A 22,500-nucleotide genomic window follows, 5' to 3' on the forward strand; every position below is an offset into this window, starting at 1 on the left:
GCCTGGTTTGTCCTGGATGTGTTGCTGTAGTCAGGAAGTAGTATTTGCCATTATGTTGAATGTGTCCTACAAAGTGTTTATACTATAAGCATTACATACCATTTTAATGGTAACGCGCATCTTGTCTGTAGTATTTTGTTGCCAAATTTGGGGTGTTGAAATCGCCAAAGTTACCCAGTAGCACGACATCCATCCATCCATCTTCTTCCGCTTATCTGAGGTCGGGTCACGGGGGCAGCAGCCTAAGCAGGGAAGCCCAGACTCTCCTCTCCCCAGCCACTTCGTCCAGCTCTTCCTGGGGGATCCCGAGGCGTTCCCAGGCCAGCCGGGAGACATAGTCTACTCAATGTGTCCTGGGTCTTCCCCATGGCCTCCTACCGGTCGGACGTGCCCTAAACACCTCCCTAGGGAGGCGTTCGGGTGGCATCCTGACCAGATGCCCGAACCACCTCATCTGGCTCCTCTCGATGTGAAGGAGTAGCGGCTTTACTTTGAGCTCCCTCTGGATGACAGAGCTTCTCACTCTATCTCTAAGGGAGAGCCCCGCCACCCGGCGAAGGAAACTCATTTCGGCCGCTTGTACCCGTGATTTTGTCCTTTCGGTCATAACCCAAAGCTCATGACCATAGGTGAGGATGGGAACGTAGATCAACCGGTAAATTGAGAGTTTGGCCTTCCGGCTCAGCTCCTTCTTCACCACAACGGATCGATACAGCGTCCGCATTACTGAAGACGCCACACCGATCCGCCTGTCGATCTGACGATCCACTCTTCCCTCACTCGTGAACAAGACTTCGAGGTACTTGAACTCCTCTACTTGGGGCAGGGTCTCCTCCCTAACCCGGAGATGGCACTCCATGACATATTCAATGTAAATTAGCATCAAGCTAGCACATTTTGACAAGTAGAGTCTTACTTTTGAGCGCTTTTTTATCAGGCATGTTTGCTTTGTTGCCATGTTAGCTTGCAATTTTACCCAAGCAGTCCCCCACGACTACGCCTGCTGAGCTGCTGTAATGCTTAAGCTAGTGCCAAATGTGCAACAAAGCTACCAAAATGGGATACCGTTTGATTTTACATGAATCGGTACACCATTAATACTGACGAAATTTACCTATGAAAGTACCACATTTGGTACCCATCTCAACGCATATCCACTTTGTTTTTAAATGTTTTTCTTGTGGTTGGTGTGTGTGTGTGTGTGTGTGTGTGTGTGTGTGTGTGTGTGTGTGTGTGTGTGTGTGTGTGTGTGTGTGTGTGTGTGTATGTGTGTGTGTATGTGTGTGTATGTGTATGTGTATGTGTATGTGTATGTGTGTGTGTGTGTGTGTGTGTGTGTGTGTGTGTGTGTGTGTGTGTGTGTGTGTGTGTGTGTGTGTGTGTGTGTGTGTGTGTGTGTGTGTGTGTGTGTGTGTGTGTGTGTAGGCCAGCAGAGGCAGAAGTATTACGACCTGATAGTGAACGGCTCCTACACGCCCCAGACCGTCCCTCTGGGGGGCAAGGCCTTAGTAGACTGCCTCACACCCCAGACCCCAACACAGCAACAACTTGACACGGTGCGGTCACTTCAGTACTTTTTACTGTAATTAGTTCTGACCAGGAAGTACAGCAGAAAATCACTGCGGGCTTTAATGAACAAAAAACACATTTCCGAATGCTAACACTACGTTCTTCCATCCTCAGACGTCTGAAATCAGACGGAGGCTCTCCAGCGAGCTGGCCGTGTTGGCGGCGGGCGTCCAAGCTCTCACGTCAGGAAACGTTACCCCAGGCTCCGCGGACACTGGTTTCGGTGAGCCGCGTCTGGACACGCCCCCCTCCTCCGTACCAGGCACCTACACTTCCGCATCGTCGACGTCCTCTCAGGGTGGAACACCCTACAGCTCCCGGTCCGGCACGCCGTTCTCCCAGGAGTCTGGCTTTTCTGGGTCCAGGTGAGTCAAGGCCACGCGTCAGGTCTGCTCTTTGTAGCAACGGCTCGGGCTACAGCTAGCGTCTGTATTGATGTTAAACAATGTGAAGAAATGAATTATACTGAAGCATTGACAATTATTCCCTTTTCTGTGTCAAACTTGTCCAATTATTGTGGAGGATGCCTCAAGAGATACATTATCATTGTCTACATCTACAAATTAAATAAGAAGGGAATACAAATTCTGTTTCTTAAAGTCTTCCCTGCTCCTCCTCTCAGGCACACAGGCTACAACTCTGGCACTTTGGGAGGCGGTTACCCCGCTCAGGACATGCTTCCTTCCTCCTCCTCGTCCTCCGCCGTCTCCTCCACTGCGGGAGGGTACAAGGTGTCCCGCTACTCTGAGGACGTCCATGAGCCCGCCGTGTACCACCGAGGTCGTCCCATGTATCCCCCCACCGCCTCCTTCCGTCCCAACGAGCCACCGTGCTACCCGCCATACCCCAATGCGGGAGGACCCGGCCCCCACATGACGCACCACTCCACATTGCACCCGCCTCCCCTCGCCGCCCAGTATGATCCGCTCCTCGTGCCCGAGCGGGATAGAGACTCTGGAGGGCGCTACGGGGCGGGGGCCGTCGTCTCCAGGCGGTCTTCTTACCATCACCAGCAGGACACCAACTCCTCATCCTCCTCCAAGTACCATTCCCATCACTCACACCACCACTCGGATCGCCGGGACGACCGGGGGTACCGGCGAGACAGCACGGGGTCGCGCTCGGGCGAGCACGGTCACCAGAGGCACCGCAACCACCACCATTCTCACAACCACCACGGCAGCCGTAGGAAGAGCAGCCACGACCGGGACAGGGATCGAGACCGGGACAGAGACCGGGAGAGAGATGGCGACTACTCCAACAGCTCAGACCCCCGATACAATTCCAACTCGTACCGCTCCTCATCTAATAGTATGTCCCCTCCTCCTTCATCCTACTCTGCTTATTCCACCTCCAAAGAGTCCGCCCCGGCCACTCCTCAGGAATTGGACGTATCTTCTCGTCTTGGAGGTTCCAGCCTCACAGAGAGAGGCCCTCCGCCTTCAGCAAGTGCTGAGAAAGACTACCACGCTGGTCACCATGGTGCTCTGCCGCTACCGCCTCCCCCGCCGCCGCCGCCCCTTCCCCCAGCATCTGTAATTGCCGCCGCCGTGGCCGAAACGCTCGGAGCGCTGGATTTCAACCAGGATAGCCCAGCCCGTGAAGAGCAGTGGTCAAAGCCCAAACGGCGTCCCAGTACCCCACCCATCCCGCCAAAAACCCCTCCGCCTTTGACTCCGCCCCCCTCAACTGCTTCGTCATCGCCTTCTTCTTCCAACCTCCCCCCGCACCCCGCTGCCTCCGCCAGCCCATTGTCAGCCCGCCATCGTGGCTCTGCCTCCCCAGAGCCAGACTCCACCAATGAGAGCTTGCCTTTCGCTTACCACAGCAGTAGCCTGGACTCCCGTATTGAGATGCTCCTCAAGGAACAGAAGGCCAAGTTTTCCTTCCTCGCCTCCGATGAGGAAGATGAGGACGAGCGGAAAGAAGACAAACAGAGGGGAACGCGTGTAGAAGGTGGGGAGAAAAGAGGGCGGGCGGGTCATGGTGCGGGGGAGCACGCAGGTGTCAATCAGGCGAGGGACAACGGGGACAAGGGCAGAGGGGAGCGCGACCTCAGGAAACGAGGGAAGGGAAAAGAGGGTCGGAAGAGTCCCGCCGAACCGCCAGCCTCAACTTCATCCTCTTCCATGTACTCCCCTCACATCCCTCCCCCAGAGGAGCCCCTTCCCCAAGTCCGCCCCGCCGGGACAGAAGCTGTGCAGGAGGACGGCAATGCAGACGCACGCTGCAGGACTGGAGCCCGCACGCCACCTTACAACGGCCAGACTCAGGTGAGCTCCTTTATCGCTTGTCATCGATGATCTGTTTTCTTTTTGATTGGTTGAATGCTTTGGTCTGTAGCTGCCATCTTTAGATCACATTTAGAAGTGGGAATCTTTGCGGCTCTTCACGATTTGATTCCGATTCTTGGGGTGACGATTCAATTTGGAATCGTTTCTCGATTAAACATGATTCTCGTAATATATTATTCTGTACATAAATTGTAATATAACCTTTTCAAAACCCGTTACAGGTCTTGGCTTCTAACGTACGACTTATACATTCATTGTTGACCTAAAAAACATCTTAACATTTTATTTACAAATATCACAAAGTTATTCAATTTAAAAAATAAAATAGAGCAACTCTAACGCTAACCTAGCTTTACCCTACTTAGGATAGAAATGTCCAAACTAAAGTAATTGAGAAAACATACAAATACAATACTTATTAAAACATACAATACTAAATACAATTATGAAAGCAACAGTATAATTAATAATATTAATAATAATAGTTTTTTGTGTTTATTTAAAAATTGATAAAACATTTGCAAACAAATTAATACAAATGAATTATATGAATTATAATTACAAACCCCATTTCCATATGAGTTGGGAAATTGTGTTATCTGTAAATATAAACAGAATACAATGATTTGCAAATCATGTTCAACCCATATTCAGTTGAATATGATACAAAGACAACATTTTTTTGCAATTAATCATTAACTTTAGAATTTGATGCCAGCAACACGTGACAAAGAAGTTGGGAAAGGTGGCAATAAATACTGATAAAGTTGAGGAATGCTCATCAAACACTTATTTGGAACATCCCACAGGTGAACAGGCAAATTGGGAACAGGTGGGTGCCATGATTGGGTATAAAAGTAGATTCCATGAAATGCTCAGTCATTCACAAACAAGGATGGGGCGAGGGTCACCACTTTGTCAACAAATGCGTGAGCAAATTGTTGAACAGTTTAAGAAAAACCTTTCTCAACCAGCTATTGCAAGGAATTTAGAGATTTCACCATCTACGGTCCGTAATATCATCAAAGGGTTCAGAGAATCTGGAGAAATCACTGCACGTAAGCAGCTAAGCTCGTGACCTTCAATCCCTCAGGCTGTACTGCATCAACAAGCGACATCAGTGTGTAAAGGATATCACCACATGGGCTCAGGAACACTTCAGAAACCCACTGTCAGTAACTACAGTTGGTCGCTACATCTGTAAGTGCAAGTTAAAACTCTCCTTTGCAAGGCGAAAACCGTTTATCAACAACACCCAGAAACGCCATCGGCTTCGCTGGGCCTGAGCTCATCTAAGATGGACTGATACAAAGTGGAAAAGTGTTCTGTGGTCTGACGAGTCCACATTTCAAATTGTTTTTGGAAACTGTGGACGTCGTGTCCTCCGGACCAAAGAGGAAAAGAACCATCCGGATTGTTATAGGCGCAAAGTTGAAAAGCCAGCATCTGTGATGGTATGGTGGTGTATTAGTGCCCAAGACATGGGTAACTTGCACATCTGTGAAGGCGCCATTAATGCTGAAAGGTACATACAGGTTTTGGAGCAACATATGTTGCCATCCAAGCAACGTTACCATGGACGCCCCTGCTTATTTCAGCAAGACAATGCCAAGCCACGTGTTACATCAACATGGCTTCATAGTAAAAGAGTGCGGGTACTAGACTGGCCTGCCTGTAGTCCAGACCTGTCTCCCATTGAAAATGTGTGGCGCATTATGAAGCCTAAAATACCACAACGGAGACCCCCGGACTGTTGAACAATTTAAGCTGTACATCAAGCAAGAACGGGAAAGAATTCCACCTGAGAAGCTTCAAAAATGTGTCTCCTCAGTTCCCAAACGTTTACTGAGTGTTGGTAAAAGGAAAGGCCATGGTGGTGAACATGCCCTTTCCCAACTACTTTGGCACGTGTTGCAGCCATAAAATTCTAAGTTAATTATTATTTGCAAAAAAAAAAAAAAAGTTTATGAGCTTGAACATCAAATATCTTGTCTTTGTAGTGCATTCAATTAAATATATGGGTTGAAAAGGATTTGCAAATCATTGTATTCCGTTTATATTTACATCTAACACAATTTCCCAACTCATATGGAAACGGGGTTTGTAATTAGATATACTTTTTTTGTTTTGCAATTTTGTGTGTAAACGTTTATATGTGTATGTGTATATATATATACATATATATATATATATATATATATATATATATATACACATATATATTTATGATTTTTTTCTGCAAATGTTATATATACATAGTGTGTGCATGTAAAATTAGTTTTAATTTACGAGATTCAATTGAAGTGAAGTGAATTATATGTGTACATATGTATACACCGGTGCGTGTGTGTGTGTATATATATATATATATATATATATATATATATATATATATATATATATATATATATATATATATATATATATATATATGTTATTATTAATTATTATTTTTTCTTTTTTCAATCGAAATCTCGCAAACTATAAATTGATTTAGAATCGGAATAAATACAAATCACGATTTGGATGTGAATCGATTTCTTTTGAGTCATAGATCAGTTTTTGTGTTGTTGTTTTGTGATTGGGGCTCTCCCAATTTAAAGTCTGTTTCCTTTCAGTCATCCCCTCATTCTTCGGGAGAGGACATGGAGATCTCTGATGAGGAGGAGGAGGGGGAGGTGACCATCACAACGGTGACCACCCACCAGCCCTCCATGACCTCGTGTTCCTCGCCAGCGTCATCCCAGGCGCCCATGCCCTCGCAGACGACGGACACCTCGTCTTCGCCCCCGCCCGTCTCTGACTCTGCACAGCACTTTAGTACTTCCATGCACCCACCCATCCCTTCCTACCCCCCACACCTGCCTCCGCCGCCTCCTCCGGGCTACTCGCTGCAGCCGCCCCCGCCTCCCGGAATCCCGCCGCCTCACATGGAGCTGCACCCTGAGTACCCGCCGCCCATGCCCCCACACATGTATGACTATGCCAGCTCCATGGAGCTGATGAACCAGTACACGGGCGGCGCCCCCATGTCCTTCCAGATGCAGACGCACATGTTGAGTCGCCTGCACCAGTTGCGCATGTCGTCGTCCAACGGCACGCCAGGTCCAGGCGAGGCCGCCACGGGAGACTACGCCGCCTACCATCTGCACACTGTGCCGCCACCGTCCCACCCCTATATGGACCAAGAGGGGAGCGGGGCAACTGCTGGTCATTACAACCAGGACCCCCGCTACATGCCGCCACACATGCCCTACCCTTACACCGACCCGCACGGCGCGCAAATACCACCGCCTCACCTCCCGCCTCCCCACACCACGTGGCAGCCGCATGTATTAGCCGCCCACTACCCTTCCTACATGCCTCTGCCCGCCTATGGCACCATGCCGCCCGGGGAGGGGGGTGAGTATCAGACCCCCGGGGAGGAGATACCCTTGCTGGATGACAACCCTCACGAAGCCACGGTGCAGATGGTGCTCGCCACTCTCATCCAGGAGATGAAGAACATCATGCAGAGGGACCTGAACCGCAAGATGGTGGAGAACATCGCCTTCGCCACCTTTGACGAGTGGTGGGACAGGAAGGAGACAAAAGCCAAGGTAGAGAAGGGTCATGGTTTGTTTTGGCGTTGGCGATTTCAACTGGAGTCTCAAAGCGGACTTTTTTTCCTTTTCTCAGCCCTTCCAGACAATGGCAGCTTTACGTGATGACGAGAAGAAAGAGGAGAAGGTGAGCCGACCTCGCGAGCCTCTCACGTCTCTTGTGGACTGGGCGAAGAGCGGTGGCGTGGAGGGATTCTCTCTGCGTGGAGCGCTAAGACTGCCCTCCTTCAAGGTAACACTTGGCACACTGATCAGACCGTGACTCGAAACGTAGACTTACAGACTAACACGACTGTTGTGGTGTTAAGGTGAAGAGGAAAGAGCCTCAGGAGCTCCACGAGGGAGACATGAAGAGGCCGCGACCTTCCACCCCGCCAGACGAGGACGACGAAGGTTCGGTTTGCCTCGCTCATGTCCTCATTTTATATGGCGCCTTAGTGTATTGGAGAAACAGGACGGCCGCCTGAGTGCCGCATCTTGTTTGCAGCTGCTGATGGAAGGACGCCAGACGCCGTCAGACACGGAGTTAGAATGGACAACAAGAGGAGGAAAAAGAAGCCCAGAAATCGCAAACCTTGGGAGCTGGACAGCGAGGGAGAGGAAACATCGGATGGCTCCTCCTCGGAAAAGGTAAAAATAAACATAATTGTATCCTTTTTTTCACAAAGGTGGGTGGCAGCAGTGCCCAAGGAATCAACAAGCAGGCCAGGAATTACGACAAAGTATACATAGCCCTCTTTTTACCGTGAATACAGTACGTATTGAGGATACAGTACGTATTGAGGATATTTCATATCCTCAAGTAGAATAAGAAGTGGTAGTCCGCAACTAGCTGGACAAATACAGATTACCTAATGAATATCAGGGTCTAAATAACATTTTAATTCAGGGGGGGTGATAACATTTTCAAGCCCTAAGGGGGCGGGCGTTACTAAATAATTGAGAACCACTGCACTCGGCCATTCGTACCGAACTGGACTTCATCCCCCTTCCTCTCATGGTCCCTGCTGGCCTGCGCTCACACAAGCATGTTCGCTTGTCCTGTCACTTCTATATTGCTGTATCAAAAAAAAAAATCTGTCTCATATTAGTCATTCCGATGAACGAAATAAAGCGTTTATTCTGCTGTGTTCATGGAATTTCTATGACTTAGCCTTTTTGGAGTCGTTTTGATTATATGTTTTGTGCACTGCTTCTTAAATATTTTTTGTTACGCTCCCCATTCTCCACCATGACCTTAAATAGTATAATTTGCCTATAAAATTGTTATAACTTTACCTCTGCATAACATTGTAAGCTTATTAACATGAAAGGAAACAACACACTGGTCTATCCTCGTCTCCTACCATGGTTACAGTGAAACCAAGTGCTACATACACTTCATCATATTCTGGTACGGCAAAAAAACATGTTCCCCGAGGTCACACACCCTGGCATCGCACCGCGCCCCACTTTTTGAGAAGGACTGGTTTAGTGCAAGTTTGCTGCTGTCATTAATTTTTGCAAGATGAGTGATTGCGTCAAATAAACTCGGAGATCACCCAATATGTTCCGATAGTAAAGAATCATTAAAAAAATGATATACAGTGATACCGGTCTCCTCTAAATATAATGACTTGTTTCGTATTCCATTTCTGACATTTCCAGAAAGTTTACTCGAAATGTGTTCATAACTTTTTGAGCTATCGATAGCGGAGTGAAAGAAACAGAGTGAACACTCTTGTCAGTCATCCACTCTCTTTGTCTCTGTGGGCCGAGGCGGGGGTGATAGCATACACACTCAGAGAAGTTGAGGCTCGTAACGTAAACGTAAGGTAACAGTAGAAATGATCCGCATCAGCCCCAAACTTTTAATATCAACTCTTTTTTTGTGCAGGATGATGAGGAAGTGGAGGCAAGTGGAAAGGATTCTGATGGTAAGTAAACCCTCCTTTTGCGACGAGATTGTTTTCTTTTCCGCCGAGCAGAAAGTACACAATCCTTTTTTCCAGATGACGCTCTCAGTGTCGACAGCGACGACGAGAGCCTTTCCTCGTCCTCTGAGGACTCGTCATCATCCGGATCCTCATCTTCGTCTTCCTCTGAGGATGAAGAGGAAGGCGAGCGGCCCGACAGCGACGGCACTGACACCATGGACGAGTCAACCATGGACAGCACCACGGAAAAAGATGTCCAGTACGTTTATGTGCCCCTCTCTTTAAAAAGGAATGAAGATTGGGGGTTGGAAATCTTTGGGCACCTCACGATTCAATTGTGATTCTTGGGGTGACAATTTGATTCGGAATCCATTCTCCATTCAAACCAATTTTTGCAATGTATTTTGTATAATAATTATAATAAAAGCTTTTTGTCACAGGTTGCAAAACGTCCGGTTGCTGACATATACGTGTAGCAAAAAAGCATGGAGATGGCCTCAAAATTTATAAAAATGAAAATAAATCTATTTTGGAAAATTATGAATCGACTTAGAATCAGATTGAATAAAAATCACGATTCTGATGATAAACAAATTGATAAAACGATGTCAAAATAATTTCCGATACATGTAATTAAAAAAAAATATTTTAATGGATTTATTTACTTTTCTTTGCCGAAAGTAACAGCAAGTTGCAAAGCAAGGTTGGTTGCATTAACAAAGACACTCGCTAACCAAACAACGCACATCGTGAGTGTGACATGCCAATCCGGTAACAGTATCAGCTATTAATGTCTGTTTGTGCCGTCTTGTTGTCTAGTGGCTCATTCTTTCTTTGCATAGAGTGAGAATATAAAAATGAGTGCTGCAAAGAGTGAAGAAATTGTCGATAAAACAGGAAGTCTCCTGGTGGTAGTTATTTGTTGTTGTTTTTTAAACGGAATGTGGTCAGACCAAGGCGTTCGTAATGGGTAATACCACACCACCTGAGCCGCGCTTACCTTTTCGAGCAAAGTTGTAACTTCCTGGCACCAAACATGCAGAAAATAGTTCTTATTTTTGCACCTTCATTTTAAGAGGTTTTTGTTAAGTGTTAAATGGAATTTTGAAATGTTGTTAACATTAATTGTTTAAATGTTTTTCCATGGTTGTGTTGACATTTAGGTACTACTGTATTTTTTGCCTCATTTAGAATTTTAAGTGTGATTTAAGCATTAAAGGAGTGGGACTATCTAGGACAACCTGCAGTGTGTTACTATAACCACCAGGGAGCATCTTTGGGCAGATAATACTGTATTATCTCTTTCTCTTTCGGACTTATCAAATCTTATCAGGTCGGTAGTGCATTTTTCACGCAATCTTCACTCACGCTTAAAGTGAAGGATGAAAAAACCTAGTGTTGCCTAATGAATGTTACATTTAAAATATATATTTTTTCTTGGTCCTTATTTTTGATATCAATCAATATATCAATCATTATCGAGCAATATAAAACACTTATATCGTGATACAGTTTTTAGCCTTATCGTCCAGCTCTATTGAATATCATATGTTTATTTACCTTAAAAACAGCGTCGATGACAACATGCATTTGTGCTTTTTGTAGAGAGACGATCTCTCCAAAGGCAGCGGTGAAAACTGGTGACGCCAAAGAAAGCAAAGTGGATACAAAAGCACCCTCCAAGCGACCGCCATCACCGCCATACCCCCGCCCTTCGTCCCCCGTCGTCCTTGTGCCCCCTCTCAAAAAACGCAGAAAGACCGTCTCCTTCTCCACCGAGGAGAACAGCAAAACACTGTCGTCAGCGCTGCCACTGTCCCCACCCCCGTCCCAAACGGCAGGCGAATCTCCAATCCTGCTCTCACCCAGCAAACCCTCAGAACCCCGCGCCGCTGCCGCACCCCTGACGCGTCCTGTTCATGGTATCCAGCTGCTTCCCTTTGCCTCAAAACCGGGCGAAGGCAACGCCCTCATCGTGCCGCCGTGTGGAAGAACTCCAGATTCCAATGAGTCCAAAAGGACACCACTGTCCCCTCAGGCCACCCCCACCAAGGTGCCTAGCAAACGGGGCTCGGGCAAAGACTCCCCCAAATCCTCCGTTCCTCCCGTCATGGTATGCCGCACTGTGCAGAACCTCCCCTTGGACCACGCCTCCATGTGCAGAATGGCTTTCGAGGAGGCTCCCCCTCCGTCCCCCGTCAGCAAACGAGGCAAAGGAAAGTCCCGGACCACCAGTATCACCTGTCACCCCCTCAAAGAAGAAGCCGAGGACGAGGACCACCAGAGGCTGAGACTGCGGGAGCAGCTCGGAGCGTCCAGCCTGCTCCAGCTGGCCTCTGCCTCAACCGCCGACCTCTCGGTCTTGGCCGACGTCGCCCTGAAGATGGACCCCGAGGCCGGAGACTCTGAGGAGACGGAGACATCGGATGAGGCAGAGGAGCAGAAGATGGAGGGCGGTCTCTTCTCGGGGGAGTCGCTGTTGCGTGTCATGAGCTTGGAGAGCGTGGTTGTGTTCATGGAGCACAGCTATTCCAAACCGCCTCTTTTCACGGGTGCACCAGCCCCCAAAAAGACCTCCTCCAAACAGGACTCGTCTGTGCTCGTCCCAGCAGACCTCAACACCATCTCTGGGGTGTTGGAGGCGCCAGAGGAGGTCATCGGCGAGGCGCTGGACGGTAGAGAATATTTGGGACTACTGTGCCCGACTGATGAGTCGAGCCCCGCTACAACTCCTTCAGCCAAGAAGTCGGCGGCAAGCAAAACACTGGAACTTGAGAAGAGCAAAAAGAAGAGAAGTAAAGACAAGGACAAAGAGAACCAGGAAGTTATTCCCACAAAACAGCAGGAGCAGCAGCCAAGCAAGAATCTGAAGAAGCGGAAACTAGAGGTGTGTTTTCTTGGTGCATTGTCAATAATCTGTCACTTTATTAGTTATTATTGACATAATACGACATATTAAGTTAAAGTTAAGTTAAATTACCACTGATAGTCACACACACTAGGTGTGGTGAAATTACTCTCTGCATTTGACCCATCCCCTTGTTCTACCCCCTGAGAGGTGAGGGGAGCAGTGAGCATTCTAACCTACATTAGACACACATTCAATGCAAGACATGCATCAGATATTCTCTAATTTGGTCAAAATAGCATTTCATCTCCATGTAGACCATGTGATTTAACTGACCAATCAGCTGCCAGTTAGCGACCATGCTGCTGTACACGGTGACATAGGTAAAGAACACTGTCTCTCTCTTTCTGTGCAGGACTCGGACCTGGAGGAGGAGGTAGACGTGGAGGAGCTTGAGTCTGGTGAGCTTTCGAGCACAGACTCAGAGGAAGAGGTGGGGGAGGAGGTGAGGAAGAGCGAGCGTCTCTTCCTGCAGGAGGCCGGGGTGACGTCGACCAAACGCGCCCCGCCCCCCGAGCCCCTGCCGATGAAGTACGACAACCGCAGCGAGTTTGAGCAGATGACCATCCTGTACGACATCTGGAACTCGGGCCTGGACGGCGAGGACTTGATGCTGCTGAAGAAGACGTACGAGAAGCTGCTGCAGGACAACCACTCATCCGACTGGCTCAACGACACCCACTGGGTCCAACACACAGATATCCTTACCATGGCGTCCTTGTTACTAAAAGCTCACATTGTGTGACGCGTTTATTTTATTGGTTGTGTTTCGGCCTTAACGCTGAGCCGCACTGACCAACTTGCCAAACCCTCGGCGTAAGAAGAGGAACGCGGACGGGCAGCTTCGACAGCACGTGACTGGTTCTGCCAGGAGCGAGGGCTACTACGCCATCAGCCGCAAGGAGAAGGATGTCTACCTTGACCTGGACCTTCCCGAGCAGGTCATACGGGAGGTGGAGAACGTCGACAGCTCGGTAATTACATGCACCTGTAAATCCATGCTTGACTTTGACCAGCAGAGGGCGCTATTTGCACATGCCCAACTAGTTTACTGATCCAAAACTCCAAGGTTTGTAGCATCAATGCATCCAATACAGACTAAATTAAATTGAACAAGTTTCCTTAGGTGGGAAAAGTTAGCTCATGGGTGAGGCTAGCAGCAAATTTTTAACGGCCCGAGGCACATTTTAAATATACTATTAATAAAAAAACAAAAATATAAAGTGGTAAAAAGAGCTAACAGGTGAAGTATAACCAGAAGTTGCAATGTCGACTGACACAAAGCTGCCATCCCGGCTATTTTTTTCTTTAAAACTGTCATTGCTCAAAAAATAATAATCAAAATTAATGTTATGAATTATTGACCTATTCAAGTCTCAATTACTTAAAATCAAATATTCTAATTTTAAATATTTTTTCTTAGGAAAATATTGCATATTTTTGTGTGTTTGCCATATAAAAAACTAAGTATTCTTTTGCAAAGGGTACATAAATCAAACATTAAAAAAAAAAAGCATGAAAAACTTATAACCTATGGATAGATCTGCAGTTTCTCTGAAGACTTAATTATTGAAAGTATTTATAAAAATAAAAAAAAGTATGACTTTTGGATCCTCAATAATTTTAGTGGGACTTTTTTTTGTCATTGCTAAAAAAAATAATAATAAATGGTGTTATGAAATGTGAACTTATTTAAGGCTCTAATTACTTCATGTCAAATATGTCACTCTGATAATTTTTTGGGGTGGGGAATATTGTATATATTGTGTTTTTGCCGTTAAAAATACAGGGTTTTGACAAAAAGGGCCCACAACACAAAAAAACCCCACACACATCGACAGACCTGAAGTTGAACTAGGGTTTTAAGCGTTGAATAAAAAAAATGATATTAAATATTTTTAACATTTTTAGAATGAAGACACAATCTTGAGGGGAGCCCTGAACGTTAGAAAATTAATATATTGTATTCGTTTTGAAAATGAAAAGTATCAAAATGGCCTCTGTATACCTTAATTTTTCATTGTGTGGAAAAGGTTTGAACACCCTTGATTTAGCTTGTTAATATTTTTGGTAGCTTTTAAACTACTTGTATTTTGTAAGTCAAGCAATTCAAGTTTAGTTGCCTCATTAGAATGAAGATGTTGTCAATGCCCTTTGCTTTTGTTTCTGTTTGGCATAAAAACAAACATCATCAGCATGCCTGAGAGGGTGCACTAAAGCTTTCTGGCTCATGTTGTTGATGTAAGGTCAGCTGCATTGTGTAGAAATGGGAGGCAAAAGAATTCTGTAAGAGCGACACAATTGTGGCGACTTCTTGGCCTCTGCAGGTTGCACACACATTCATCAGGGGGTCCGCTGGCTACAACAAAAACACTTGTCAGGGATTCAATTTGGAGAAAAAAAGTGAGTCCGACCTGAAGTCCGTGCACTGAGATGCACTGTTGGTTTTGGGATGACCTCCTGCATGTGCGGGAGAAAGGTTTCACAAGTGATTGATTGAGCAAATCACGATAACTCAAACACTCACTAAGGAGGTTAGTGTTATCAGCTCTGAGGTGAAGGTTCTTTGGTTCACTCTTCTCCATCTCAAGGCCACATGATTACAACATCCCATCGTGCTGCTATTATTTTCTCACTAACATTGTGCTTTCATGTCAGGGCACCAACCGGGCGCTGTCTGAGAGGCGCTCTGAGCAGCGACGCCTCCTCACTGTCATCGGCACGCCGGCCGTCATGGACTCTGACCTGCTCAAGCTCAACCAGCTCAAGGTACACACGCCTACTCGGACAATTACCACATTCTTTCCGTGCGGCCTGAAACCAGATGACGTCGTATAAGCGTGGGTTTGCTTCATTCAGTCCTCCCCCCCCCCCCCCCCCAATGCGGGTCAGCTCATGTCTTTGCACAACAAAGAGCGAACATTGCGATAACGAGCACACCGTCACGCAGGAAATGAGAACACAACTTCCCGAACAACACAATGATGTCGTTTGTCACTTTGGGCTAGGCGATATGGCTGAAAACTGTATTACGACACAAGTGTTTTATATCGGTCGATATTGATATTTGTGACCTGTGCTGGCAAAATGAGTCACAATGAGGAAATTTTAAAAACTGAGTTATTGTTATTTACACATTCTCCATCTAAAGACCTTCAAAATGATATATGGTTTGTTGGAATCGGACAGAAAATGACCGATTGAAGTCGACCAAGTTTGAGGGTCCGTTTTGAGAAAAAACAGCTTAAAGTTTACTGTTCCAGAACAGAATGTTCCAAAACAAAACTCCATAGCAACCATACCTTAAAAGTCCTTGTAGCAACACCAAAATTGGTACAATTAAAGTCAAATCCCATGTCTAAAGGAAAAATATATATTCAACTCTATTGAAAACGGTTATGTACAAAAATTTCAACACTGTTATGTCACAGTTTTTTTGTTCACTGGTCAGTTTTAAGCCCGATTTACAGGGTAGGGGGTGCCCATGAAATAGCATTATACAGTGATGTTTTCCACAAAAGGTCTATCTTATGCTTTGGTTGTACTGGAAGGCAGAAGCTTCATCCTGAAGTCCTTGTATCCTGGGATACGGCCCGGCAGAATTATGGCGTGATCCTCAGCATAGTTAGAAATTAATTTCACAACCCTTTCTATGTCAGCATGGCTCAGGATGCGAGCATTCTTTCTTCTTCCTCCACTTTTCTTCTCCTTAGGAGTAAGGCCATGCTCCTTGTACCATTTAATACAGTCAGTGAGGCGATTCTGTGAAATGCTGAAAATAAAGTTCACATTATAAACCACTTTTTCTTAATTTTCATTTCCACTGAGCCACGAAAAAGCTGACAATAATGACAAATAATGCAGGCCTCTCAGTTGTATGTTCCATGCACGCTTTAGAGGTGATGCCCTAATTATTATTTGGTCAGCACTATTTTCTCCAAGCTCGGTATTCAAACATAATGAAATAAACTAGATGCTACAGGTAACTGACAAGATCTCTCAGTCTCAGGATACGTGACCTATGCCTGACCAATGGTGATAAAGTTGTCAGCTGCATTTCCTGTTTAATACTGTGTAGAACATTTCCTGTTTAGCACATGAATTAAGAAAACAATAAATAAATAAAAGCTTACCAGTGTATAAATTTGAAGGCGTCTCGGCAGATTTTTGTCCCTTCAACTGAGTAGCAGCCATTGGAAAGGCTTCTGGCTTTCGTGTCTTTCTTCTTGGTACCCTTTGTCCTCTCAGAACGATTTAGATTCGAGCTGATTTTGGCGATGATGACGAGGTTCTTTTCAAAATCATTCATCGACTGCATGTTTTGTCGCAAACTATGTATCTGTCCTGTATCTAATTTTTTCATACAGTGTCCATTTTTGAATTTAGCACAATTACATTCAAAATCCCTGATTTTTTGAATTTCCACTTCCCCATCTTGATCAAACAACAGGTCAGCAGCATGTTCCAAGGCAGCATCTGCATCATCATGTAGGCCAGGGGTCACCAACCTTTTTGAAACCAAGAGCTACTTCTTGGGTACTGATTAATGCGAAGGGCTACCAGTTTGATACACACTTAAATAAATTGCCAGAAATAGCCAATTTGCTCAATTTACCTTTAACTCTATGTTATTATTAATAATTAATTATATTTACACTTAATTGAACAGTTTAAAAGAGGAGAAAACACGAAAAAAATGACAATTACATTTTGAAACATAGTTTATCTTCAATTTAACTCTTTAAAATTCAAAATTCAACCGAAAAAAAGAAGAGAAAAACTTAAAAAAAAGAATTTATGGAACATCATTAGTAATTTTTCCTGATTAAGATTAATTTTAGAATTTTGATGACATGTTTTAAATAGGTTAAAATCCAGTCTACACTTTGTTAGAATATATAACAAATTGGACCAAGCTATATTTCTAACAAAGACAAATCATTATTTCTTCTAGATTTTCCAGAACAAAAATTTTAAAATAAATTCAAAATACTTTGAAATAAGATTTAAATTTGATTCTACAGATTTTCTAGATTTGCCAGAATAATTTTTTTGAATTTTAATCATAATAAGTTTGAAGGAATATTTCACAAATACTCTTCGTCGAAAAAACAGAAGCTAAAATGAAGAATTAAATTAAAATGTATTTATTATTCTTTACAATTAAAAAAAATAAATTACTTGAACATTGATTTAAATTGTCAGGAAAGAAGAGGAAGGAATTTAAAAGGTAAAAAGGTATGTGTTTAAAAATCCTAAAATCATTTTTAAGGTTGTATTTTTTCTCTAAAATTGTCTTTCTGAAAGTTATAAGAAGCAAAGTAAAAATAATTAATGAATTTATTTAAACAAGTGAAGACCAAGTCTTTAAAATATTTTCTTGGATTTTCAAATTCTTTTTGAGTTTTGTCTCTCTTAGAATTAAAAATGTCGGGCAAAGCAAGACCAGCTTGCTAGTAAATAAATAACATTTAAAAAATAGAGGCAGCTCACTGGTAAGTGCTGCTATTTGAGCTATTTTTAGAACAGGCCAGCGGGCTACTCATCTGGTCCTTACGGGCTATCTGGTGCCCGCGGGCACCGCGTTGGTGACCCCTGATGTAGGCCCACATGTCTCTCACCCTGTGGCTGTGTGTCATCATCTTCAGAGTCACTGTCAGGTGCATGCATGGCATGTACATCATCATTCTGTACATTCTGTGTATGCAAAACGTCGTCGTAATCGTTGAGATTGTCTAGGAGAGGAGAATCCTCCTCAGAGTCACTTTCATCAATTTCTGAGTCATTATCGCTACTTACAGGGTCCTGACCACCAAAATAATCATCAATCAGCTGTCCGTAATATTCCTGACCAGCAGCACTAAGAAGATTCGCCGACTGCAGTGAATTTAGCGCACTTGCAACCGCCTGTGTACCTTCTCCACCTTCTAAATCCATTATGGAATGTAAAACAGTCTAACTTATCCACAAAAATAATAATTAAATGTTCGAAAATCACCTTTTTTCACCAAATATTCCGCTCGAATTACTGTGTGTTGTTTTTCATCAGGGCGCTGCCATGATACCACAATGCACCGCGTGGGGTGATTCAACCAATGAGGGTACGCCTCACAGCGACCGGTTAGCAACAAGCCGGATTTGTTTACGTCGGGACAGGTTTAAAAACTCGAATTCTATTGGTTCAGAATGGCATCATCGGGAATTCCATGCTCATTTTTAGAAAGTAGGTAAACTTGCCGTCACAATGATACCAAATATGGCTAGGGGGATTCCCCCTTATTGCCGCGAGTGAGCGTTGAAAACACTTGATTTTCTCAAGGAATTTTAACACAAAGGACTAATTTCTGAAGACATACCTCGTACAAAACCTTCAAATAAAGGTGATTTAAGATGTTTTCTTGCTATTTCGATGATTGGGATCGCTAGATTGTGGCTTTATGGACTCATTTTTGTGAAAATCTCAATTTCAACCAAGATACATTTTTTTCACTTATTTGCCTGTAGGTCAAAATTAGCCTGTGCGTATTCCGACTCATTTTGCCAGCACGGGTCACATTTACTGATATTTTTTATGACTACCGGTAATATAAATAAGGACGAGGAGGAAAATCTATTAATTGTAAACCTTTTTATTTAAAATGTAAACAACAATCAATGTTTACAAAATTGTAAAATCACATTGAACACTTGACAATAAGCTCTTGAATTAAGGAATATGTAAAAAATGCTCAATAAAGTGTAATAAAATATTGCAAAGTATGAAAATGTAAAAGAGATACATGAGAAGAACTATTTTCTGCAGGTTTAGTGCCAGGAAGTTACAGCGGGGCGGTATAGCTCGGTTGGTAGAGCGGCCGTGCCAGCAACTTGAGGGTTGCAGGTTCGATCCCCGCTTCCGCCATCCTAGTCACTGCCGTTGTGTCCTTGGGCAAGACACTTTACCCACCTGCTCCCAGTGCCACCCACACTGGTTTGAATGTAACTTAGATATTGGGTTTCACTATGTAAAGCGCTTTGAGTCACTTGAGAAAAAGCGCTATATAAATGTAATTCACTTCACTGCTCTAAATGGTGAGCTAATGTGGTGCGATATCATTTACAGACTACATTGGTCTTATAAAAAAATACAGAAAACTGTCATACTGTTTCCGGGTGACTTCTCCTCGTTTGTCCACAATTTCTTCATTTTTACTTTCTCTTCTCACTCCATGCAAAGAATCAACTGCGAGAAAACAAGATGGCGCAATCAAACGTGATAGATGATACTGTTACCTGATTGGTCGTTAGCGTGTCACTCCCACTGATCAGTGATCACTTCCTGCGTTGCTCGGTCACCAGAGAGCGAGTGCCTTTGTCCATGTAACCAGCCTTGCTTCGCAACTTCCGATGAAGAAGAAAAATATTATCGGACCTTATATCAGACAATATTTTTTATTGATATCAATTACATGTCTATCGCTATATATATATATCTATTGGTATCGTTTTATCACCCAGCCCTACTCGCACTACAACACAAAGTGTTTATATTGTGCAGATTTAAAACTACATGTTTCAAAATGCGGGCAGCATGGTGGAACAGGGGTTAGTGCTTCTGCCTCACAATACGAAGGTCCTGGGTTCGAACCTGCGCTCGGGATCTTTCTGTGTGGAGTTTGCATGTTCTCCCCGTGACTGCGTGGGTTCCCTCCGGGTACTCCGGCTTCCTCCCACCTCCAAAGACATGCACCTGGGTATAGGTTGATTGGCAACACTAAATTGGCCCTAGTGTGTGAATGTGAGTGTGAATGTTGTCTGTCTATCTGTGTTGGCCCTGTGATGAGGTGGCAACTTGTCCAAGGTGTACCCCGCCTACTGCCCGAATGCAGCTGAGATAGGCTCCGTGACCCAAAAATGGGACAAGCGGTAGAAAATGGATGGATGGATGTTTGAAAATGGCCTATGTACATTGACAATACACATTTCAAAGCTCGACTGTCAGCTCTAAGCTTTTTTTCCCCCTCTTGCTTAGTTCCGAAAGAAGAAGCTTCGATTTGGCCGCAGCAGGATCCACGAGTGGGGCCTGTTCGCCATGGAGGCCATCGCTGCTGACGAGATGGTCATCGAGTATGTGGGTCAGAACATAAGACAGGTGAGCCTTAAGTCTGAAGAAGCCACATTATTATCATCATTGTTACTACTATTAGTGTAGTTGAAGTTTTAAGGAGGTTTTAAGTAAGACCCAAGAGCCATTTTGGCCCACAGGTCAGTCTTAATTGGCTCGCAGAATATTCTAAAAATACGAGAAAATAAAAATAAAAATATTTGGAAAAAGAACTTTACGATAAACTGAAAAAGTTTAAATGGCAATTTTAATAAGACTAATAATAATATCCTTGGTGACATACAACACAAAGCTAACATGCAGGCTGTTTTTCTTTTAATGTGCAGTAGAACAACGTTCCCTCTGAGGTGCGCGCCTGCGCAATTGCGCACTGCTCACGCGTCCTCTGCGCACAGCAAATTAATGCCGCGCAGAAAATCAAAAATCCCATGTGAACTTTAAACAAATTAAACACATTACAATTTATTCTGTATGATTTTGCAATGCAACTCTGTGAGTGACAGGTGACAACAAGAGTGGCCCCAATGAATAAAACAATCTTTGTCAACACAGTTCAATTATCGTCTGTCGAGACACTTTACGGACAGGAATTCCATCCATCAATGTATTGAGCAAAACTGTTTGTAACCACACCAAAAACATGAGTAAAAAAACTTTATCTATAAAAACTGGTAATTTTCTGCCATACAAACCAGGCTTAAACCAACGTTGTCATTCGTCGTTTCAACAGAAGCCGCTCGCTCTGTCTCACCTGCACCAACACACGCACTCATGGCACTTAGCCAGTGCTGCGTTTATGGCCACACAAAAAGTCTGACAACCCCAACGCCATATAATGTGTAAATGCCAGGTTGTAACACTCTGACTGCTCAATCAGATGCGTGCTTATTTTACTGCTATTTATTAAGAATGTTAATCTAAGGATATTATTCATGAAATATTGTCACTAGATTTCATAAATGCTAATAAAAATATGTATTTTACAGACAGAAAGTTACAGTAACTAAATTTAATCTCTGAAGGGGGTAACATTTATTTTAAAGGCAGGACCCGCAGCCAGACATACAATACTAGCACATAGGTCATGAAAAACATGTTTTTTTGTTATTGTCATTGTAAGTGTGCAAAATCACTTATATCAGAAAATTATTTTAATAAAACATTTAAATTGTTATGATGTCAGGTTTGGGACAGGTGTGACGCTGGTGTGGCCACAGTGTGCACATCTGATGTTGCTCACGTGCTCCACTGAATGCTCAGGGAGTTTGTGCGTTTGCTCACACACATGAAAAATTAGAGGGAACATTGCAGTAGAAAGTGCTTATATAGCGACAGTTTTTGGTTTCCAGTTACCAAAACAAATTAATGAAATTAAAATTAAACCTTGACGCCCCTCTAAATGGTTGACATAATTGATACCAAAAGTATCCAATGCTTGCACAATGATTGTGACTTTGTTCAGAGACATTAGGAGATTAGATGATAAATGTTTTGCCTATGGCATGTTATTTCCCTACATTTGTGCATATTTTATGTAGATCATTCTGTTGTCATATGATATTGTAGTGATGAGAGCAGCATATAAATATTAAACCACTGCCCCGCCCACTTAAACCCTTTAGGTGCCTGTAAGAGACTGACACCCCTCTCAGTTTATGTTGACAAAAGTGATTTGTGTTTTTAAAAAGTGTTTATCAATGTCGACTTCTGCGGACACTTTTTTATTAATAAGTAGGGTCACGATACAATTTTTTTCACTTTCAATATGATACCAATATTGCAGCCTTAAGTTAATAGCCCTTACTGATATTGATCCGGTATTATATCAGCTGCAATCATACATATTTGTATTATTTTGTAGCGTGAAATCAAATCAAACTTTATTTTTAAAGCACTTTTTATACATAAAAGAAATGCAACACAAAGTACTTGAAAACAATGTTAGAAAAGGTTTGATCAAGTAAAATGAGTCAAATGCATAACAAAGGTAGGTATGGAAAAACACTAACCATTTTACTATTTACCCTCTGAAATGGACTTATGCTGTCTTTAAGCGGTAATTTTTTTTAGCGACAAATAGTGGCCTCAATAATTCAGAAATTTAAGC

At 43.8% G+C, this 22,500-nt stretch overlaps 1 protein-coding gene across 3 annotated transcripts in view; it reads left to right on the plus strand.

Moving 5' to 3' along the window:
* setd1a (SET domain containing 1A, histone lysine methyltransferase) overlaps positions 1-22,500 on the plus strand; it is a 45,534-nt gene that overhangs the window by 18,326 nt on the left and 4,708 nt on the right. For all 3 annotated transcript variants that reach the window (XM_062050214.1, XM_062050216.1, XM_062050213.1), the window contains exons 5-18: positions 1,426-1,556; positions 1,684-1,934; positions 2,192-3,842; positions 6,482-7,462; positions 7,542-7,697; positions 7,774-7,858; positions 7,953-8,095; positions 9,342-9,381; positions 9,457-9,640; positions 10,987-12,268; positions 12,645-12,987; positions 13,082-13,263; positions 14,948-15,058; positions 20,301-20,420. In XM_062050214.1, coding sequence (XP_061906198.1) covers positions 1,426-1,556; positions 1,684-1,934; positions 2,192-3,842; positions 6,482-7,462; positions 7,542-7,697; positions 7,774-7,858; positions 7,953-8,095; positions 9,342-9,381; positions 9,457-9,640; positions 10,987-12,268; positions 12,645-12,987; positions 13,082-13,263; positions 14,948-15,058; positions 20,301-20,420 — 5,660 coding nt within the window. The remainder of the gene's footprint in view (positions 1-1,425; positions 1,557-1,683; positions 1,935-2,191; positions 3,843-6,481; positions 7,463-7,541; positions 7,698-7,773; positions 7,859-7,952; positions 8,096-9,341; positions 9,382-9,456; positions 9,641-10,986; positions 12,269-12,644; positions 12,988-13,081; positions 13,264-14,947; positions 15,059-20,300; positions 20,421-22,500) is intronic.

This window comes from Entelurus aequoreus, linkage group LG06 (genome assembly GCF_033978785.1).
Source record: "Entelurus aequoreus isolate RoL-2023_Sb linkage group LG06, RoL_Eaeq_v1.1, whole genome shotgun sequence".
Classification (NCBI taxonomy): domain Eukaryota; kingdom Metazoa; phylum Chordata; class Actinopteri; order Syngnathiformes; family Syngnathidae; genus Entelurus; species Entelurus aequoreus.